Source organism: Pagrus pagrus (assembly GCF_965226575.1).
Source record: "Pagrus pagrus genome assembly, chromosome: 1".
Classification (NCBI taxonomy): domain Eukaryota; kingdom Metazoa; phylum Chordata; class Actinopteri; order Spariformes; family Sparidae; genus Pagrus; species Pagrus pagrus.
The window spans coordinates 13,209,697-13,230,878 of NC_140185.1; the positions used below are offsets into that span (position 1 = coordinate 13,209,697).

The 21,182-nt window shown below is 40.2% G+C and overlaps 1 protein-coding gene across 3 annotated transcripts in view; it reads left to right on the plus strand.

Annotated features, from left to right (window-relative positions):
• The window catches only part of tspan4a (tetraspanin 4a), a 161,309-nt gene extending 141,650 nt beyond the window's left edge, over nucleotides 1–19,659 (plus strand). For all 3 annotated transcript variants that reach the window (XM_084344820.1, XM_084344821.1, XM_084344819.1), the window contains 4 exons: nucleotides 1,021–1,122; nucleotides 3,196–3,327; nucleotides 15,821–15,904; nucleotides 19,114–19,659. In XM_084344820.1, coding sequence (XP_084200946.1) covers nucleotides 1,021–1,122; nucleotides 3,196–3,327; nucleotides 15,821–15,904; nucleotides 19,114–19,182 — 387 coding nt within the window. In that variant the 3' untranslated portion in view covers nucleotides 19,183–19,659. The remainder of the gene's footprint in view (nucleotides 1–1,020; nucleotides 1,123–3,195; nucleotides 3,328–15,820; nucleotides 15,905–19,113) is intronic.
• The last annotated feature ends 1,523 nt before the right edge of the window (nucleotides 19,660–21,182 follow it).

A 21,182-nucleotide genomic window follows, 5' to 3' on the forward strand; every position in this document is an offset into this window, starting at 1 on the left:
AAAATGTCCCTATGCTGGGAGATTTCAATAAGCTGATGTGCTGATTTGTCCTGTGTGTTATTATATTTATTGCTATGTGTGTACTTTTTACTGTGTTTATTGTTTTTATAGGTGGGACAAAGACAAACTTCCTCCCCTGGTGGGAACTTTATTCTTTTCTGGTCAATTCTAAGCAAGTTTACCAACATTTGAACCAGTGGTCTTTTTTAAAAAATCAACATATCCTAATACTTAATTGACTGAACAAGTCGATTCCCAGAACAACGTGACCGTTATAGCATACCAGCAACAGTCGAACAGGGCCTGTCATATCTACAGTTTGATTGGGTTTAAGGCAAGAAAACTACTTGGTTAGGTTTAGGGAAAGCATTGTGGTTTGGGGTCATAATAACTATGATACATATGTAATTTCAGTTACATATGTATCATAGTTGACATGACATTTTAAGTTAAAATAACTCACCTTTGACTTTTGGTGTCACACTAGATGCAAACAATTGTCTTCTGGGTGACCTTGGTCGTCTTTGTTGTCATTTATACTCATTGACTTCCTCCTTTGCTGCCTTAATAATTACCACGGCCACTAGAGGTCACTGCCGAACAACAACATAAATATGGGTCTTAATAAGCAACTTTCACAGACCTAGAGTCATTTTTCTGATGAAGACGGGCTGTTTAAAACTGTGGTTCACCACACAATGATTCCTGCCTTTCTGTGATGTCTGCTATTAAATAAAAGGAAAAAATTGCAGTGAAATTGGTTTAAAAAAATGACTTGTGTTAGATGGTTGACTTGCAACAACTTATCATTTTCTTAGAAGATAACTGAGAATCCATGATATTTGTTGCCTCTTGAGTTCAAATGACATTTTAAATGGAAATGAGCTGCTGCCAGAAAACATCTGATGCTTAAAAGAAACACAACCTAGCTCATTGAAACTCCCACAGGTAAAAATTACACTTGTTTAATTATCACATTTTCTTTTCTGATAGAACCATTTTTCCTGTTCTGCGTTTCAGATTGATCACTACGCCCAGAGGGATCTGAAGAAGGGCCTCCAGCTCTTTGGCACAGAGGGCAACGTGGGTCTGACCAACGCCTGGATGATAGTACAAACTGATGTAAGTTGTGAGATCAACAGAGCTGGCGGGCAATGATCTAAAACACACTTGTAAGATATTAAAAATATATTAATTACAAAGCTCAGGAGTTTTGATGTTTTTCTTTCACTGAGTCACAGTTTGTTGAGGTTGCGATGCTTAAAACATTCTGTTGTGAACATCTCAGCCCATTCATTAACTTAAGTGCCATTTCGCAAGTCACGTCATGCGAAATATGTTGTCACAAGCTGAGAAACATGAAGTTTTGACTGCATTATTCAGTGTGACGGTGCTTACTTCTGCTATCGGCAAGGTTTCAAAATGTGTACCACTCTGATAGCACTGAATGAAAGGGGAGTAGTAAAGTGTTGAAGGGCCATTTGATTTTCCATTTTTCCATTTTGTGTAAAATTTGAATAAAACAGGACAATCCTTTTTGTAGTTAATAGGATCTGGACATTTACAAGCCGGCTGGTAAAAAACACTGTTTAACAAGTGGCATCAGAAAAAAAGTGTGAAAAGTCTCTACAGACTAACACACAAACACTCGAAGCTTTTCTAAATGCTTTGGTGAAGTTCTGTCCGAGCAATTAATGCAAACAACATAGGCTCTCCGAGGTAATCTTTGTTTCCAGCTCTCACACTTTGAAGTGCCTTTCCCGTTGTATTATTTAAATACATTTTCTTAAATTCCACTGCAAAGAAAACACAATGTGAGAAACAGAGATTTGGAATTAAGGATTGCAGAGGACGGATGCTGCTGCCGGTGAATGCCTTTGGGAGACATCAAATGATAGATTGGAGACTTCGGGGCTCTCTGGACCTTTTTTGCATCACAGATCCGGTGTTATGGCTTGTAGTTTTGTTCCATTAGCAAATATGCGGTAATGGGAGAATGTCCTGCGTCTGTGTGCAGGCATGTGTCTCGTGTCTGGAAGGCAAACTGTTTCAGTGTGTGTGCGCATTGTGACTGCAGAAGGCATAAACGATGACAGAGAAATGTATTGATATGCAAATAATTTATGCAAATGTGTGCGTGTCTCTGCATGTGTGGGTGTTAATGTGCAGAGTTTGGGTTTTTTTTTCTACCCCTGCGTACAGGATGATAGCATGAGCTGCCTGGATGTGTCGCCGTTTGAAGTATGCAAGCATGAATGTGCAATTCTTCCCTTGTAAGATCAGCTCTGCAGTGTGTATGCACGGGGCTCCGTGAAGTCTGAATGAGAGGAAGACCATTAAAAGACAGCTCTCATTCTGTCATTGCTCTCCCTCCCGAGCCTCCTGCGTACATGCTGAGTCACTGAATAGATAATACAGCAGATGTCCCTGGAGCAAAGTTCACCCTGAATATTATTAACGTCCACTTATAGAACAGAGAAGCACCTACATACACGAGAAGAAGAAGTAAAACCATCCACAAGGTGCCAAATGCCAGCGCAATAAATCACTGGTTCAACACGTTCAAGGTGATAGCATTTTGATATTACGATTCCGTGAAGTTTTTATCCTTTGATCTGTTCTCGAATGTTTAAACTATGCTTCAGATTCATTCTGGCTATTTGAATTCTGCAGCAGCTCATGATAAATTGAAAACCTGATCCATTGTTTACGCGAGAGAGGGAGTTCTAAATTAACACACAATCCCTGATTCAGTGCACGGAGCAGCGTGGGGGGGCGGGCAGCAATATTCCTGTGTGGAATTAAAGTCCACCGAATGAACAAAACATCAGGGGTGCTTTATCTTTTCATGAAGTGCACTGATGAATTGAATTATGGTGAAAGCCACGATCTTTTATCGAAAATCTATACCAATCAGAAAAGGGGGAAGATGTAGATAAAAAGAAGCAGGCAGTGTTTTAGGACTTTGAGACAAATGAGATGAGGATTGTACAAAAAAGCGGTTGCAGCTCGATATCAGGAAGATGAAGTGTGTTCTACATTCAGCATGTGTGATTTGTTTTGTCCAGTAAATCTAACTCCTGCCAGGTAAATAATTCTAGCAGAGGATGTTTACTTGATACCATGCATACGAATTTCAGTGTGAAGACAATAAAGGGCCACGGTCTCCTCATTCATTGTCTTTCTCTGGTGCAGTTTCGCTGCTGCGGAGTCACCAACCACACAGACTGGTTTGAAGTTTATAATGCGAGCCGTGTGCCGGACTCCTGCTGCCTGGAGTACAGCGACAACTGTGGCTTGGACAACCCAGGGACGTGGTGGACAGCGGTAAGTTCTGGAGTGCAAATCTCAAAAAGCTGCTGCTACTCTTCTTCTTAGTCTTTTTTTTCTCTTTCTTCCTTTTACAGTTGTGTATTTATGGAGGATTATAAAATCACTGTTTGCTAAACCCATTTCCCGAAGAGAGTCAAATCCTTAGCAACAGCAACAGCAGAGCCAGAAACTCAGGAAATGAGTTGTTTGCAGCCTTTTCAAAGCTTAAAACACAAGAGCAAAAATGTTTGGGAAGCATTAAACAGTTTGTTTGTGTTAATGTAAACTGCTATTGTTAGCATGTCTGGCTTACTAGTCTAGAACTTAGCTCTACAGTAGTCGGGCCAGGAGTTAGCTACGGAATTCATACATTCATCCCGTTATCTCGGGAAAACGGCAGTTGTTATTTCGAGATAATAACTCGAGATCTCGAGAAAACAAATGAAATTAACTCGTTATCACAGGAAAACTGAGGAAATAAAATGTATGAATGCATGGCCCTTTTAGCATTTCATTAGCTCACTATAATTTCCCCACTACATCCTTCAGTATCATAGTGTGTACACTGTAAAACATCTAGTAACAACTAATCATTATCAACTAATATTGGCCGCGTTTCCCAGATTCGATCGTTCTTAAGGACTTAAGAAGGCTCTTAAGAAGGGTTCGGCTAAGAAGGAGCGCTAAGATACGGGTGTTTCCCAGATGCGTTCTTAACTGCCTTCTTAGGAGAACCTTAAGATCAAGCCAAAGAAGCTTCTTAAGAAGCTCTTAGTGGGAGCTGTCCACCGCGGTGCTGCTGTGCTGAATCAATCGATGCCAGGCAAATCGATCACCCACCTCTTTATCAGCGCATAAGTGTGTGTGTGTGTGTGTGTGTGTGTGTGTGTGTGTGTGTGTGTGTGTGTGCGCTGTCAGACCGGGCTGTCCAGGCAAAGAGATCCAACGGCCGTTGGATCTCTTTGCCTGGACAGCCCGGTCTGACAGCACGTCCAGTGGGGAGAAGTGCTGACGCACGTATGCATTTATGTAAACCGTCTGGCTTCGCGCACGGCGACGCTGTTGGTTCGCAGGGAGAATGTGCTGTATTGCAGCCATGGTTTCTCACACGCGCGGACTTTGGCAACGCAGAGTAGCAGGGGAAGCCTCTCTGGATGAGGTTCAGCTGAGTTTAATACATCTGTTCCCTTGATATCTGTGAAATGCCACAGGGTTGTTGTTTTTTTATGTGTAGTACTATAAACTCATATATGCAGATGTTGCGGAAAACTTAAACGTGTAATTCAATAAAAAGGTTTTTTTTCATCTACCATTTTCTATTTTTTTTTCTTGCGCCAGTGGTCCGCAGCTATGAGCGCATTTCAACACTGAGCATTGTTTTATTATTTCGCAAAGTGGAGGATATAAATTTCCCTGACGCGCTTGATCACTGAGCATTTGGTCGCTAAGAAGGCTGTTAAGAGTGGGTCAGCTCGATCTTACATTTCCTTCTTAGTGAAAGATCTTCTTAAGCTAAGTGCGACTCTGGGAAACACATCCTTCTTTCACAGCGTTCTTAAGAGCGCTCCTAAGAAGATCTTAGCACTTAAGAGCTTCTTAACGAAACTGGGAAACGTGGCCATTTACATTAACTCAACATAAATACATATTTTTTGTTGATAATTCAACGTATTATCATTAGCTTAATGAGCTAGCAACAGCTAATAAAATCTGCAACAGTTTCCATTTCCATTTTAGCCCAAATCAATCTGGGACGGTAATTAGTCCGACTTATTATAGCAGCTATTCTTTTTGTATTTAGAAGAGTACCCAGTTAGCTTTTGAAAAACAACTTGGCTCACAAATTGACCTATTTAGCAAAGACTAAAAACTAAGCCTGCTGTTCTCTTGTCTGTATTTGGACATTAGTATCAGTGCAAAGCAGCAGCAGGACATTACGATATCTATCTTCATTATTACAGAGAGTGAATTAATACTTCTGCTGAGAAGGACTTAACTGCTGGTGCTGCTTATGTGCACTGATGTATAATAAGTGTCATATATTTTTTTGTTTTTTTTCAGCAGCTACACTGTACAGAGAGCTGTTGTTTTCTGTTCGGATTGTGAAATAATCTTAAGAAAGCAACCATGCAAACAACTGAGGCTGTCTCATCACATCTCTGAGACCACTAATAGCCCACACAGGCCGACAGTTGGCCTCTGTGGAACCAGCTGAAAAAAGAGTTGGCACTTGCGTTTAAAGCCATTGTTGTCATGTGGAAAAGAGAGGGGGGAGGCTGCATCTTGCTTGAATGTGAGTGGAGTGCAGAGGGCTGCATTGGTTAAAAGACAAAAACACAAGCTACATAATTTGGAGGTTTAGCGTGATGAATATGTAACACTGGGCACTGATACTACTACGACAGAATGCAAATAGATCTGTACATGAGTTAGCAAGTGTGGAAGTTGTTGCTGCAGAGGTAATTGACTGTGTTGAGATAATATGTAGGGACAGCTGGTATTAATTACACATTCATTCAGAAATAAAAATGAGTCCACCTACTCGTGACCTCTTCATCACCCTTGGTAAAGTCTTCTGCACTGAATTATTTTTCTACAGTATCATTACCATTTCTGCACCGAGGCAAACAGTGTCTCACATGCAGCCAACCGCCTCCTCTCTTGACACTCGTCCTATTAACGTGTCATTAGCGAAATTGGTCCCAGCATTCTTTCAGTCATTAAACGAAGTTAGAGCTGGAAAACGCTGATTGAAGTACAAAAGTTCTGCCCTTAATTCAGAAATGCAGTCCTGAAAAACTACAAACTCATCTTCCTTTTCTCAAATTTCTTTTCTTCCTAATGTCCTGGAGAAAACAGATTTCACTGAGCTGCTGTCTTCCGTGCTTCAGAGGTTTCTCCATTGGACAGAATCAGCCGTCTTGACTAATGATCTCCTCTTGGCAGCTGATGCATCAAATTGTGTCTTCCTCGAGCTTTTGTATCAGACTTCGACACAGTAGACCACAAAGTTCTTATGTTGAAACAGTTGAGTAGGTGTCTCTCTCTCAGCTTTTGACTGGTTTAATCAGTTTCATCCTGAGGTTTTCAGTCTGAATTAGAAATGCGTTCTCATCCAGAGTCAACTGTTTCCTGTGTGATCCCTCAGGGTTCAACTTAGGGTCCTGTTGACTTCACGGTTAATCCTCCCACGTGGCCACACGTCTTGAGAAAATCCAATATATAAATAATGTCTTCTTAATTAATAATTAAGAATGTTTTTAAAGCACATGATTGTTTGTTAACAGTGAAATTACTATAAACTAAAGTCTTATCATTGATAAATGCACCATTTAGTAATAGTGCCACCAATATTTAGGCCACATGATCCAAAATTACTGTAGCCTTTCAGAGGACAGTCAGAAAGCACATAAGTCAGTAAAGAATTGCTTGAACATGCATTGATTTTTTCTGTAGCAGATATGAGCATTAGCATTCATCTAATGTAACATTTCTGCATTCAAATGTCTAAAAAGAACTACACCTCTGTTTTATATTTTGTCTTACATTATCCTTAATGTTTCCAACATGTTTTTCAGAGAAATCAGTAATTGTATTCAAGGCGCGTTTCATTGGGTTGCGTGAGGCTAAAACTTCTGGGAGAGAGTCAGAGAGTGACTAAACATAACGTAAATAAAATGTTAATACATTCCTTCGTCCCTGAACAGTTCTGCCCGAGGCACACACTTGATACAGTTTCATTAGTTGCTTAACAATGAAGACAACAACTCCCATGACCCCACACTACTTTATGATATCATCAAATTACACCTTCAGTCTCTTTAGCAGCTAAACGCTCCACTTTGTTCACCATTTAGTTTGTCTGTCTGCTGTTTGGTGCTGGACAGGAAGTGTACAGTCGGTGAATCGGATATTTCTGCCTTCTGCAGGTCCAAACAAGGTTGATGAGAATGGTGAGTGAGCCAAAACAGTAAACCTGCAGGCTGTCGAACCATAACAATACGCTTTGCCTCATGGGAAGGAAAGCTAGAGCTGAGGAGAGTTGGGTAATGATTGTTTTGTGGGTTCATCAATACAACACCTTGTATTAGTAGTCATTTGTTCAATTTGCCTTAAAAAAATGCAAAAATGAAATAAAATTGTGTATTATTCCCACATGGACCCACAACAGGTTGAAAAGTTTGTTTGCATCCATGCAGTGTGTTTGCACAGGTGTGTTTCCTTGTGCTCTGAGGCTCTTTGCTGCAGCACATACTGTACCACACTTTATTCTAAGAACAGCACATTTGGAAAACTGTCTAAGTAATAAAAACAGAAAGTAAATAAAACACAATTTTACCCAGGGTCACTTCAAAAGTCTCACAGGTATAAAAGCAACAAACACATTTTATTCTCTTAGAAAAAAAGAAAATCTGAAAAACACAACAGCAGGAGACTTACACAACAACTGCTGTTCAGCTCAGCCAACAGCAAAAGCTAATCATTGCAGTATTATTTGGAGGCAATAACATGAACGTTGGAAACAAAATGTCACAAATAGGGGCGAATAAAATCAAGCTTTGAAGTCAACATATTGTCATCATTAAGGAGAAAACATGTTAGGGCTACTTAACTTACTGATTGGTCTACTGCTGTCATCCAGCAGTGCTAAGCAGTCACTGTGCATCACAGTGAGTGAAGATGATGAACAGTAATGATTTCGGTTTAGCTTCGCATGCTATTAAACCGATGCAACGAAATGGTAAATGGGCCCCATTTAAAAAATCATATCAATGGTGCCAGATGTCGCCCATAGAAACGTTCACGTCACAGTCTGTGAAGCGCCACATCAACTGTGTCATACATCTGTTTTAAAAATTTCATACCATGCTGGGTGACTTTAATTCTGTATTTAAAACCAGACAGTAGAACATATTTAACGTCGTACAAACTGTGATCAAGAGTTCATTCTCGAACTGACAACACAGTCTCACCAGCAGTCATTCAGTAACTGTTCTGGGACTTTAAACTGTTTGTGGAACTACTTAAAGAAGTACGAGAACAAGGCTAATTCTACCTGCAGATGAATATAATGTGAAATGATTTGGTGAAGCCAACGTGGAAGTGCCAAACACTACGATCCTTGAATGAGGGGCTGTAAGGCTAGCTCCAAAACTGAGTCAATCCCTGTTGACCCCATCAAAATGCGGAGCTTTACAGCAAAAATAAACATGTTTACAGCCTGGCACAAATATGTGTATGGGAGCTCTGAGTGACAGCTAGCCACTAGCTGTCAGAATCCAAGCTTCATTCAGGCTGCCTCAGCCCCACTACACTTCATCTCTTTGCTCATTTTTGGAGTAGCCGGTAGTTAAGTGGAGTCAGGCACTGCCAAGATGGCCACTTCACTGGGCTTCACAATGGGTGCATCCAAATGTCCAGACCTCACTGCTCTTGCAGACTGTGGACTTTGCAGGCATGTTCGCGGAAAGTAAGCGAGTGCTGAGGGCTGTCTGACCCCACAATTCATCCCGTCCACAAGGGTTGCACAGTGTAAAAAAAACTACTTTAAAAATAACTTGAATTTTGCAGGTCAGAGTTAACATATTCTGTGACATCACAGAGACTACGCCCATGTTTTATACAGTCTATGGATTGTAAGCTCCAGAACAGCTACTAAATGGACCTTGTGGTGAGATCTTCTCATTATACAGCTGAATATAATTATAAAACTCCGACGGGTGTATATTTTTTGCACCTTTATGATTAAAATATATGAAGTATCATGAATCAGAGACTGTAACCACACATTTGTTTACAGGAGACAGGGTGACTATTGGACACAAAACTTGTACTGAATCTCCTTTAACAAAGAAAATCCTCAGTAAAACTTGGTTTACGCGTGCAAAGGGCAGATTTTAGAAATGATGCCATGGACACAGATGTAGACTTTAAATACCAGCCTCTTACTCCCGCTGTCTGCAACTCTATCTAATGTGTCCATTGAGCAGTAGAAAGGTCAAGCTGTGGTCAAGCTGTAGATGTTTTCAATTTAGAAATGAAAGACGTGACCTTTAAAAATGTCTTTCCATTACTTTTCCTGAAACCAGGTTCTGCAAAACACAATTGAAAGATTTTTCAAAATTATGCATATTTCCCTCCTCCAGGTGACAGTTTGTTGGCCTTCACGTAGACCCATGAATTCCACTAGTCCTTCCTGTGTGAAAGACATTTAGAAAACAAATTGATCTGGCTTGTTTTGTGTTTTGATTAATATTTCTCCTGCAGATCAAGCATTCAGGCGGTGTTCTTCATACCGAAGCTTAATAATTCTCTCCTCAAATAACACTTTCCTACACTACTTTTGGATTTATATTTCTATGATGCCATAACGAATGTCAGTAATGCCCAGTTTGATTCATAAGTTTTAACCTTTCCTTCTCACCTTGAAATCAAATCGTTCTCCACAGATTTCTCTATTGAGCTTCAAGTGACAAAAATAAGTCACAAAGCCACTCAAGGCCACCAGCAGGTCTATGTTGTTGGGCAGTTTTAAGCTATTGAAATGTCTTTATTCACATGCAACTCTTGTGAATACCTCATGTCACTCTTCAGTGCATAGTCAGGTGATGAATAGAGTTGGAATAAAGCCTCATCCCTGTTGCCGTCTCATCCCTGCTGTTGTTTTGTTCTTGGCAGCCGAGCGTTCATGAACTCATGAACTGTGTTAAAGTATTTACTTTTCACACTCATCGTGTGAAAGCTTGAAAATAACAATAATTATAGTAATAATAACTTGCAATTTTATGGAGCCATTCTAGGAACCAAGGAACACTTAACACATACGGAGGCAGACAGAAAAGAAAATAACAAGAAATAGTAGTAGCAATGTTTGCCAGAGAGAAGAGAATTAAGACCACAGGCTTCATGAACAGGGAGATTTCCAGCAGTTTTTCGAACATGGCGCTGGATGCAGCGTTGCAGATCTCTGCAGGGACAAAGTTCCAAAGGATGGAGGCTGCCACACTGAAGGCTCTGTAATTTTAAGCCCACAAAAGCCGATATACAACCTGTGTTTACGTTTACCTGATGGGACTTTGTTATGCAATTGTGAAACCTCGCCAAAGACTGCTGTGTGCTCCTAATTCCTACGAGAGCATCTCTTTGTGTTGAAAAGTGGTGGAGACGTAAGGCCTCGACTGACAAAACATTTTTTAAATGGACATCGACCCATGCAATGTAATGAGGAGGTTGTATGAGGCCAGAGAACATAATTATGGAAGAAATTGCATTGCACCTTTAAAAGTTAAACAACCTTGTTGCAATGCTGCATTCTTAAATGTTAGAAAAATAGTGAGTGCCAAAGAGTGAGTGGGTCAAATTCAATCAATCATGACTCAATCTAGGCATAAGGTATGAATATTTGTGTGATGAATTGAACTGGAGCAGGGGTTGGATTAGCATTTTGTAGTGCAAGCTATTTTTCATTTTTAAGAAGTTATGCTTTTAAAAAGTGATGGGGACAAAATCTGCCATTTCAATAAGTGGTGTCCATCTAATACTGCTACTAAACTACGAAAAGGCAATTTCACTTTCTTTAAAAGAGCAACTTAACGCCCGTTTTAGCTTGAACAGGATTCACAATCTTAAAAAATGCAAACCTGGTCCAAATCCAGTCACACACAGACACCCTCCATCGCTGCTACTGCTGAAATGAACAAGACCAACAGGTAGTGTGATTAAGTGATTAATATTATTCTCTCCCATAGAAATGTGTATCTATTGTTAAAGGAGAGGGTTGCATTTTGTCTTAAAATCATAGTCAGGTCCCCACATGAACATCGAAACTATAATATACTTATAACTATAATTATCCTGCTCCTCCTGCTAACGTATTTTTCCTTTTTCCCCAATATTCCCAAGTCTCCTCTGATTGGTCAGTTCACACACGCCTGACTCGGCACCGCTTACAACAACAGAGCAGCTGTGTTGAATCAGCTCTTACTAACAAACTAGCCGCTAGGCATAAATTATGCATATGTGTGACAAGATGACATAGTGTGATGTCACAAAGTCACGGAATTAAAGGCAAGAATACTGACGAGGCGTTTCAGGAGCGGTGTTTTCTGTGGGAGAAAGGAGCTTCAGTTAGTACAGACTTCGGGCTTTGTAACTTTCAAGGTCTCCTTAAACAGCCAGTATGAATGGGATAAATACAGTAATTACTACAAGCAAAAACAATTTTGATGTTGATCAAGGCACTTCACTGTTATTTCGAGACAGACTTGAAAAAAATATGAACCTGTCCTTCAGGTTGACCTTGATCTTCCCTTATCCTTGCCAAACAGTGTTTTTAACTTGAGCAAACCTTAACCATAGACGTGGTTGATCATAAAACACTCATCATGGATGTTCTTGATTTGTTTCGACCTTTGGTAAGGCTGTGTCACAAATAATCTCAGCCCAATTATATGCCTAACACCTTTTTGTAGCTTTCAATCAAAGCTTTTTTCCAGTTAACATATCTGGAGCCTCATACACAGAGCAGAACATCTTATCAGTGAGGAGGAGGATAGAGAGAAGGAGGTGCAGCAGGTCCAGGGGGAATTACAGGCTGAGAAGTCAATGAGGAGAACCGGATCTCACATAAGACCAGATCAAAGCTTTAAAAACTGAAAGGTCTCATATTGTAGAATGTTATATTTATTTATATTTTATTATAAAACAGGTCAAGGTCCTTTATGAGTGCTGTGCAGCTATCAAAATGCTAAGAAAATGCAGAAATGCCCACAGCCCGTATTCAGAAACTGCACCTTCAAAATAAACCATCGCGTCTTCTGTAAGGTTGTGATGTCGTAACAAATACCGTCACCACGCTTGGCCATGCCCTCAAAAAATTGTGGGTGGTCCCTGCTCAGGACTGTGTGAGCTGACCAATCAGAGAAGAGTGTTTTTTGAGGTGGAGGGCCTTAAAGTGACAGAGGTGATGCAGCAATGGGCAGTATGAAAGAAATAATGTGTTGTTTGAACACTTAAAGCATGTAAATATTCTCTACGAGACACCTTAAATAAAAGAATGAACCTGGAAGTGAGCATAATATGGGACCTTCACATTTCTTGAAACAAGAGACTAAATAAACACTAGAAACAGACATAACGGTTTGTCTGTCAAAAACAATCCAACATCTGTCACAGCGTCGGTTGGGAAAAGGCCACAGTCATCAACGAGGAGTCAGTGAACGGCTGGAGAAAGGAGATCAAGGAGGACATTGATTGACAGCAGTTATATACAGCCACTTATGATGACACGTGAGCCTCCTCAGCTCACTGATGAAGGCTGCAGGATGTGGTTGAAAACCCAGAAAAGCTATTTAATGGACCTTTCATCATTGATTCTTTTGTAACACAGACCTGCTTTAATGTTGAGCTCGGATGGATGGGACTGGCTGAGCAGGTTCAGGTTTACTTATCAGTTTTTTCCTGGCTTTATGTCTGCAGTCTGCAGTTGGCATCAAACAACAAAAAATATGAATTTATATATCTTCAGATGCAGCTCTGTGGTCCAGGAGGGCTGCAGTTTGAAAAATACCACTGAAGCTGCTCTAAATTTTGGCTTACTGCATGACTTTCCATATTGATCCAGCCCAGAATTATTTCATCTTGTGCTAAGGAAAACATATTTTTTGGTTCCCCAATGTTTCAGGCAGCAGTGAAATGTAGAGTAGATTGTGTTTGGTTTCCCTGGCTCTGACTCAGCTTCTTGATGTAAGGGGATTTAAAAAATAGCACAATCAGGAAGGCACGTCTGCAGAAATGAATAATTTAATTAGAACAGTGGTGCAGCCTGTTATGATAGCACCTTACCTTTCACTACAGGATGCCAGACTGTCTTTTCTTCAGTGTAACATAATCAAATATACGCATAACATAATCAAACACTCACTTTGGCAGCAGTGGAAGAAGAACAGCTTCATACTTTCATTTAAGTGTCTACTAGAAAATGCTTAGTCGCTTAAATCTTTATAAAAAAACACATTTTTTCCCCCTTCCTCATACTGTCCTCTATTCACCCTCAGTCTGAACGCTCTGTCTTACCTCCTGTCTCTTTAAGGTCCTTCTCTTCTGAAAACCCCAGTCTGCTGTGATTGGTCAGCTCTCACAGGCCTGAGAAAGCTCCACCCATTGTGCTTCTGCATCAGCCCTGCCGGTGTCTTTACAAACACAGCTGTGCTGAGGGTGGTGACCATTTATTTGTGACATCATAAAGTTACACAAATCCTGACAGCTTGTTTAAAGGCGCAGTTTCTTAATACAAGTAGTATTTTTTTCCTTGGATTGGGCCATTTTGATACTTTTACAGTATTAATTTCGGACATAGACTTGCTTTAAAATCAGAAAAGACATGGGAATTTCACACACAACAATAAGGGACCTTTGAATATAATTAGCAGTGGCACCATGTAGAAATACTCTGTTGCAAGTAAAGGTCCTGCATTCAGAATGTTATGTAAATAGGAACTGATCAGTACAATGTTTCTATTACAGTACATGCCAATGAACAATGCTAAACGTCCTTCCATTTCACCTGCATCATCGCAACGCGTCACCTGAAAGATACTTTAGCTGCAATTAGGAAGGTACATGAAGCAGATAGTGGCCACCATATTGTTTCTGTACTACGAAAACTACGAAAACCTCAATCCTGTTAATTTCTCACCTAAAATGTTTTTAAAAACATATTTTAGTGTACTGGTTAGATGTAATACAATACTGTTTGTTGCCAGCTGGATGCGTTTCCTGTTTCATGACAGACGACGAGTGAGTGTTTATTGGTCCTGTGCAGTGCAGCGCATTCTGGTTGTTCTAGGTTTTTTACACTTTGAGCAAAAGGGAACACCACCGCCCCTTTTCTCTGTTTTCTCTGGTCATGTACCACCAATTTCAAAAATATTTGTCTTCCATAAACATTTGTCAGCCCAGTTTTATGCAGGGGGCCAACTTTTCAGAAGAGAAATCCATCTTCAAGTAAAAGTTGTAATAGTTGAAATTGTGAAGTGTACCTTTAAGAAATACTGGGTTGCTTACATGCAGTTAAGTTAATATGAGCAACGTCACCCGACAGCACCTTGTTTTTCTTTGTAATAGCTGAACAGCGCTCTTGCCATAGACGGATGCATATTATTGAGCTCTTTCTTTTGCCTCTCAACTCAAGAGTAACGTTCGGGTTACACGTGGCCACTGTTCTGTTCATGTATGATAGAATAATAGCCGTACAACCGAGCTTTGCAAGGTTGTTGTGTTAGTAATAAATGACAAGCATTGGGGAAACCCCAGACACGTGTGGCTGTGTGTTGGGCTGGGCTAACTTTACTGTCTTCTGCTACGCTCTCAAAGCTACACTAACTGAGATATACGGACCAAAATGCTAAAGCTTTAGCATCAAAAGTACCAAAAGTTAAAGTATTCGTTATGCAGAATGGCTTGTTTCAGAGTCATATCTATAATATCGCTGGATTATAAATCATTGATGCATTGAAGCAACATAATGTAGAAATTGGCATTTTGTGCGATTTGATAGCCCCACAGTTCCTGAATGCAACACTACTGTTGTAAAACACAAATCCCAGGTCTGTAACAAGTTCTCAGACATAATGTGGGTGCTAGTATTACGTCATAGCAACGTTATGTGTTGAAAACATGTATGTTGAAGTAAATATGTATGCCACGCTGTCACTTTTAATGCCAGCCTTCAACTGTTCTTGGAGAACTACTCTCTGTTGCTTTAAGGATTCATCTGCTGTTCATCATTTGCTTATATCCCTGACCCTAACAGCCATCCGTTCCTTATATTAATAACAATTATCTTTCTATTCTTTCTGCATATCGGGCACTTCCTAACCTAAGGAAATTTTCAAGCATTTGAAAACAGATTTTAAAATGTGCTCCAGGTGCTGGGTATGTCTTAGTGACTAAGAAATGGGGAAGCAGTAGGAGAAGTAGAGAAGGGTTTTTTGTTTTTGTCGATTTGCCTCCAGAATACATTCAAGCAATGTCAGCCATGAAAAATTCAGCCTGTTCTCATGTGTAATGATACCACTGCTGTGTGTGTGTGTGTGTGTGTGTGTGTGTGTGTGTGTGTGTGTGTGTGTGTGTGTGTGTGTGTGTGTGTGTGTGTGTGTGTGTGTGTAATGCCCCTGTATCCACATTACTTCTGTTTGTACAGCTGAAGGGAGACAAGGACAGCGGGGACTTACTTGAATTTTGGAAAGTTTCCCCCAAAGAATATTAGGTCAGAGGAAGAGGAGGAGGAGGAGGAGTGGGAGATAAGGATGTTGCCACGGGGGATCTTTTAGCCAAAGAACATTTTCTATCACAGCCTCTTAGTACAGGAAGAGAAGAGTCACTGTAATATGGTACATCATTTGACTGTATACAACACTATCTAAACGGAGAATTGAATTTGTCAGCTAATGTTCGCTCCTTGTGTCTATGTGTGTGTGTGTGTGTATGTGTGTGTGTGTCTTCACAGCCGTGCTACGAGCGGGTAAAGGACTGGCTGAACGAGAACCTGGTGGCACTTTGGATCTTTGCTCTATGCACAGCACTTACCCAGGTAATTACAGCTTTTTAAGTTGTGTGAATCCGTTTTTTCAGCAGTCATTAACCTAGTCCTTGAAATCTGCAGCCTCAGACAGAGAGGCTCTTACTTTGTGATAAATAAACCTAATACTTATACAGTGTCCTCTGCATTTAGCGCTTAACTCTGGATTTCTCTGGACAGCAGGAGCCCATATAAGCCTCTTGTGTTACCGCTGAAGACCACATAGGAGGGTTTGACTTTCCATAAAATTCTTTTATCTGCTCTCCAGCCAAGTGTTACGTGATACGCTTCCACAATCCGAGAGGAGAAATGTCATACAAGGCTTCTGTGACGCTGCAGGCTCATTTTCAGTCACCAGTTAGATTCTCTATGCCCCTTTTTCTTTTTAAATCCTACATGCAGCAAAATTAAAAACCAGAAAGATGAAATCTCTCCCAGACTTATCTCAAATATCTGTGATGTTTGCCAGTTGACTCAAAGCGTTACATAATACACAGAATTATACAATTATGCTTTACGCTCAGGCAGGGAAGGCGAATTAAAGTGTCTTTATGTAACTTTTAAAAATAGAAATAAGGAGAATGAATATTTAGTTCAGTACATTAAGGGCCTTAGCTGCTGCAGCCTGGTCTGGTCTGGTATGTTTTTATGATGGCTGACGTCAGCAAGCCTTACGTAGAATGATATCTCACTGACATCACTGAGTCAGCTAAATGACTCAAGATCTTGTTCTGCCAAACTCAGTGTCAATCACCTTTTGACTTCTCTACTTGTGCTATTGTTGTGCTACATTAATTTTTAGCATCAGCCATTATTTAGTAATTATCACCTGTTGGCTTGTTTTGCAGCTGCAACAAATACAGTTAATTTATTTTTTATTTTAAAGGCTTGCACACCCAAACTGTAGCCGTTTTATGACTAATAAGATGATTAATAAAAAAGGCTACTTCAGAGCTTTTTAGGGTTAGAAAAATGGGTAATGAAACAGGAAATAGGGAGAGGAAAGTAACTACTATCATATATATGGATGTTCTTAGGCATTAATCCAAATATATCCTTAAAATTAAAGAAAAATGGGGAATAGAAAGTTCAAATAAATGCAGGCATACCTCATTGTAGCTGGAGCATGAAACTGAGATGAAAAGTAGTTATGTCTCAGGACACCATGTAGACAAAAGTCTGTTAAAAGTTAAAAGTCTGTAATTAAATGGAGTTGATGTTGCCTGCAGTCAATTGGGAAAAAAATGAAATGAAGAAGACAGGAGTGGGCCGTCCTACACACCGAGCTTCATGGGATCTTTTAACTACAGTGTCATGATTAGAGGTGTGGGGCCACTGACCAGGCTGCTGTATTTATCGTGTTGGGAGTGAGAATGGGCTTGAAAATCTCATCCTTACAGGAAGTTTGGGTTGGATCTATGTCATTCACTTTATACTGACTATGTCTTCTCCATTTTAAAATGTCTGTATTTGCATATCTGTCTATAGTGAAACACCAGAACCTGAATAAAAACTCTTCCTCTTGCCTCTTTTCAGTTGGCAAAAAACAAAACTGCATCACTGCCAGCGTCTGGGCAAAAGAGGGACACACAGCCAAGCTGACCATTTCACGATCGTGACAGCAGCTGTGTATTCAGTTATATTGACATTGAAAATTATTGATCCAGACAGAAAGTTGTCTAAACTTTGTTACCACACAGCCTCCATCTGTGACTGGGCAGCTACAGAAACAACCGGTCAACCAGTCGCTCAGGCAAGGAAGGCAAATTACTAGGCAAATTAAATCAGAATAATGTGATCTAGGGCCTTATAGGCAGCTCTGAGCATGCAGAGCTCTATATGTGATCATAAGAAAATTAAATTGGACTCTGAATTTGATGGGGAGTGGATGGAGAGCAATCAAAATCGCTGTCACGTGGGACTTTTAGGAGGACCCGGTCAACAGTTAACAGCAGGACCTTGGTCCTCTTGTAAACAGTCCAGGGAAGATTTGCTGAGGCAGGAGAAAAGGGAGTTCAAGTAATCAAGACGGGACCATATCAAAGCATGAATTAACATTTCAATCTCCGCCTGAGACACTGTGGGCCTGAGCTAATGTTTCTTAACTGGAAAAAAGAGTGAATCAGCAACTAAACAAGCATAGATCTCATTTGCAAATATTTACCAACACACAGCCCCTAAAACGACCTAGGCTCGCTTACAGCCCCTCAAGTGTTTTAGTATTTTTTTTTTTTTAATAAAGAAATAAGCAAAAGTTACTAACCAGGCATGATTGTGGTGATTGCCAGCTCTTTTTACACCCTGAAACAGGGTTGACAGGCATACAGTCAACATATTATGGATATTAATCCTTTCATTTCTGATGTTGTAAATTTGTTATAACCGGTCCACATCAGATCCACAATCCATCATTGGCCTACAAGTTATTTTTAGCATGACAAGAACCCACACTGTCTTGGAGGGCAACGATATTGACATTGTCATTTCCATGTGTGCTGGTATTTTGTCTTTTGTTTGTTTGAAACTTCTTTTTTAGTTTGTTAGTTAGCTTATTGTAAAGTTAAACTACCCACCGAGCAGCAAAAAACTCTACAATGGTGCATCCGACGCCATGGCTGGATATTAAAAGGCACTTTAGATATAAAGACAGTGAAAACTGATTGGAAAATTATAAGTTACTTACTTCTAAGTCACCGTTGAAGACCCGTCCCTTTCCTAAGTGTTATTGTGCTTGAATCTTAAATGTATAAATTGTTTTTGGTTGTAATGTTGATGTCGCATTCATCTCTTGACCTTTCAAACTTTTGTTCTAACCCAGATTTTGAAAAGTGCTTTACAAATACTTAAAATTAATGTAATGTCATACACACATTTTGACTAACCTCATGTCAAATCTCAGTAGAGTGGTATTTAAATGGTAAAGCTTGAAAAACACTGTCAGAAAGCTTTTTGATGTTATCCACTCACCCCAATCTGGTTGATATCTACTCAATTCGGTATGGCTGCTCTCCCTATTGTTATCCAAGAAAGAAACATAATGAGATTTGGGTATAACAGTGTGAGAGAATGAATGTTTCTGGCATTTATTGTCAAACAGATGTACGTTATGTTACTGAGAGTGAGCCAAACACGCAGAAGAGTTCCTTCTCATTTCACTGTGACTTTCCACATCTGAACCCATTAACATGTGACTCTTTGTTTTATTCCTTGTGTCCGTGCAGATCCTGGGCCTGGTCTTCTCCATGACGATGTTCTGTCAGTCAGTGAAAGTAGAGACCTTCTACGCCTAGTGGTCGACCACTGTGCCGTTCAGCACACTTTGATTGTTTCTCCTCAGAGAGGGACAAATATAGACCCACCCTCCTCTTCCTCCTCCCCCTCCTCCTTTTCCATACAGACTCTTCTTTCCAACCTTCGTCCTCTCTGTGACATTCCCTCTCGGGTGTCACCACTTCACAGTTTTTCTGCTAACTATCAAGAAGCACAGTGTCAGTGTAATTACCTGAGTTGGTTCCTATGGTTTGCTATGTGTCAAAAGCTAATTTCTGTGATACATTTTATGAAGAAGCAGTATTATGAACATGTATAAAACAAGTGTAACCCTTTTTGTTTATTTTTTAAAGATGTTTTTTGTTTTAAGTTATTTTATGGTTTGTATGTGTTTTCAAAATCAGAGCTACATTCGGGAAAAGTGCACAGTGTGAAGTGCTGCAAGTGCATGTCTCCTGCCATGGTGTGTATTAAATGTTCTGGCTCGACTAAAAGGCGCACGTCATCCTGTCATTTCTCCACCCGGAAACGCTGAAGGGTTTTATGTGTAATCCTTCTGCATTTATGTCTGACACCCTGGATGACAAACACGAGTGACACGGTGGGACATTTTCCAGGAAGCGGCATGTAAAACCGTTTATGTGGTGACTCCGTTGAGCCATGCTGGAGTCATGAAAATATTTTGCAGCACCTAACCAATCAGGCTTTATGCAGATATATCTAATGTAACAAACTGCGGCTTCATGCACACGTGACTTCACTGAGACTACAATAAGAAGATTCTGTCAGAGGAATTTAAAAGTAGCAGGATCCTTCAGACTGGCCTGCGGCGATTTCCCCCGCAGCGCTAATCACAGCTCCAATGACAAAGATTCATCTGCAGTCTTTGAAGCTTCCTCTGGCCCTTTTGTGACTCTTGAAGTTTTTTTTTTGTTTCGTTCCTACCTTGGGCCGTCAAGTATAATCCAGGCTATGAGTACACTAGAGACACACTTTGATTAAATATCCCCAGAGGAGAAATGCTTTAAGAGCTGCAGTTTTAAGGTCCAAGCATTGCAGGTGCTGGAGCTCTTTTTGCATTTGTTAGGATTTTTCTTCCTTTGCTTCATTTCTTTCGAGACAATCTGGACTTGAGAGTGCGAGAGTCCCAGAGCAATTAAAATCTGTGGAAATGTTTCAAATCTGTCCCTGTAGTCGGCCAAAGAAATTACAAACATCAGTCAGTAGGTGGAGCTATGACGGGACATATTACATTTACATTTTTTTCTTCCCAGCACAAGATATATCCTGCCAGTCCTGAGAACTGTGCTGAAAAGTAAAGAGTGGCTCCACAGTTGTGTTAAAGGAAACATATTATGGTAATTTTCAGGTTCATAATTTTATTCTGAATGTTTCTGCTAGAATAGGTTTACATGCTTTAATACTCAAAAAACACATCAGTTTTCTCATAATGTCCAGTGCTGCAGCTCTGTCTGAAAAGCTCTATTCTAGCTCCTGTCTCTTTAAGACCCCCCCTCCTGAATACCCACTCTGCTCTGACTGGTCAGCTCACACATGCCTGAGCCAGGACTGCTAACAACAACAACAGAGCAGCTGTGCTAAATCAATTCTTACTTGGCAAACTCGAACAGTCAAAGAATTAAAGGCAGGACTACTGACGAGGCGTTTCAGGAGCAGTGTTTTCTGTGGGAGAGAGGAGCTTCCGTTGGTGCGGACTTTGACCTTTTTTCAACTTTCAAGGTCTTTTACATACACAAGAACATATGAAACAATAATGGAAAGGAAAAATAAAAATAAAAAAGCATAATAGGCCATCACACAACTGATACTGACGGCACTAAACTGGCAGTAAAGCAAAATAACACAGACTTTCATGCTGCAACTTGGTGTTCAGAACACAGCAAAGATTTCACAAAATCTTAAAACTAAACTGACAGTATTGAATCATCAGTGTCACTAAATAAGTGGTTTTTAGCTGCGGAGTGCTCATCACTGTTGACTGAAGACATCGTTTTCAATG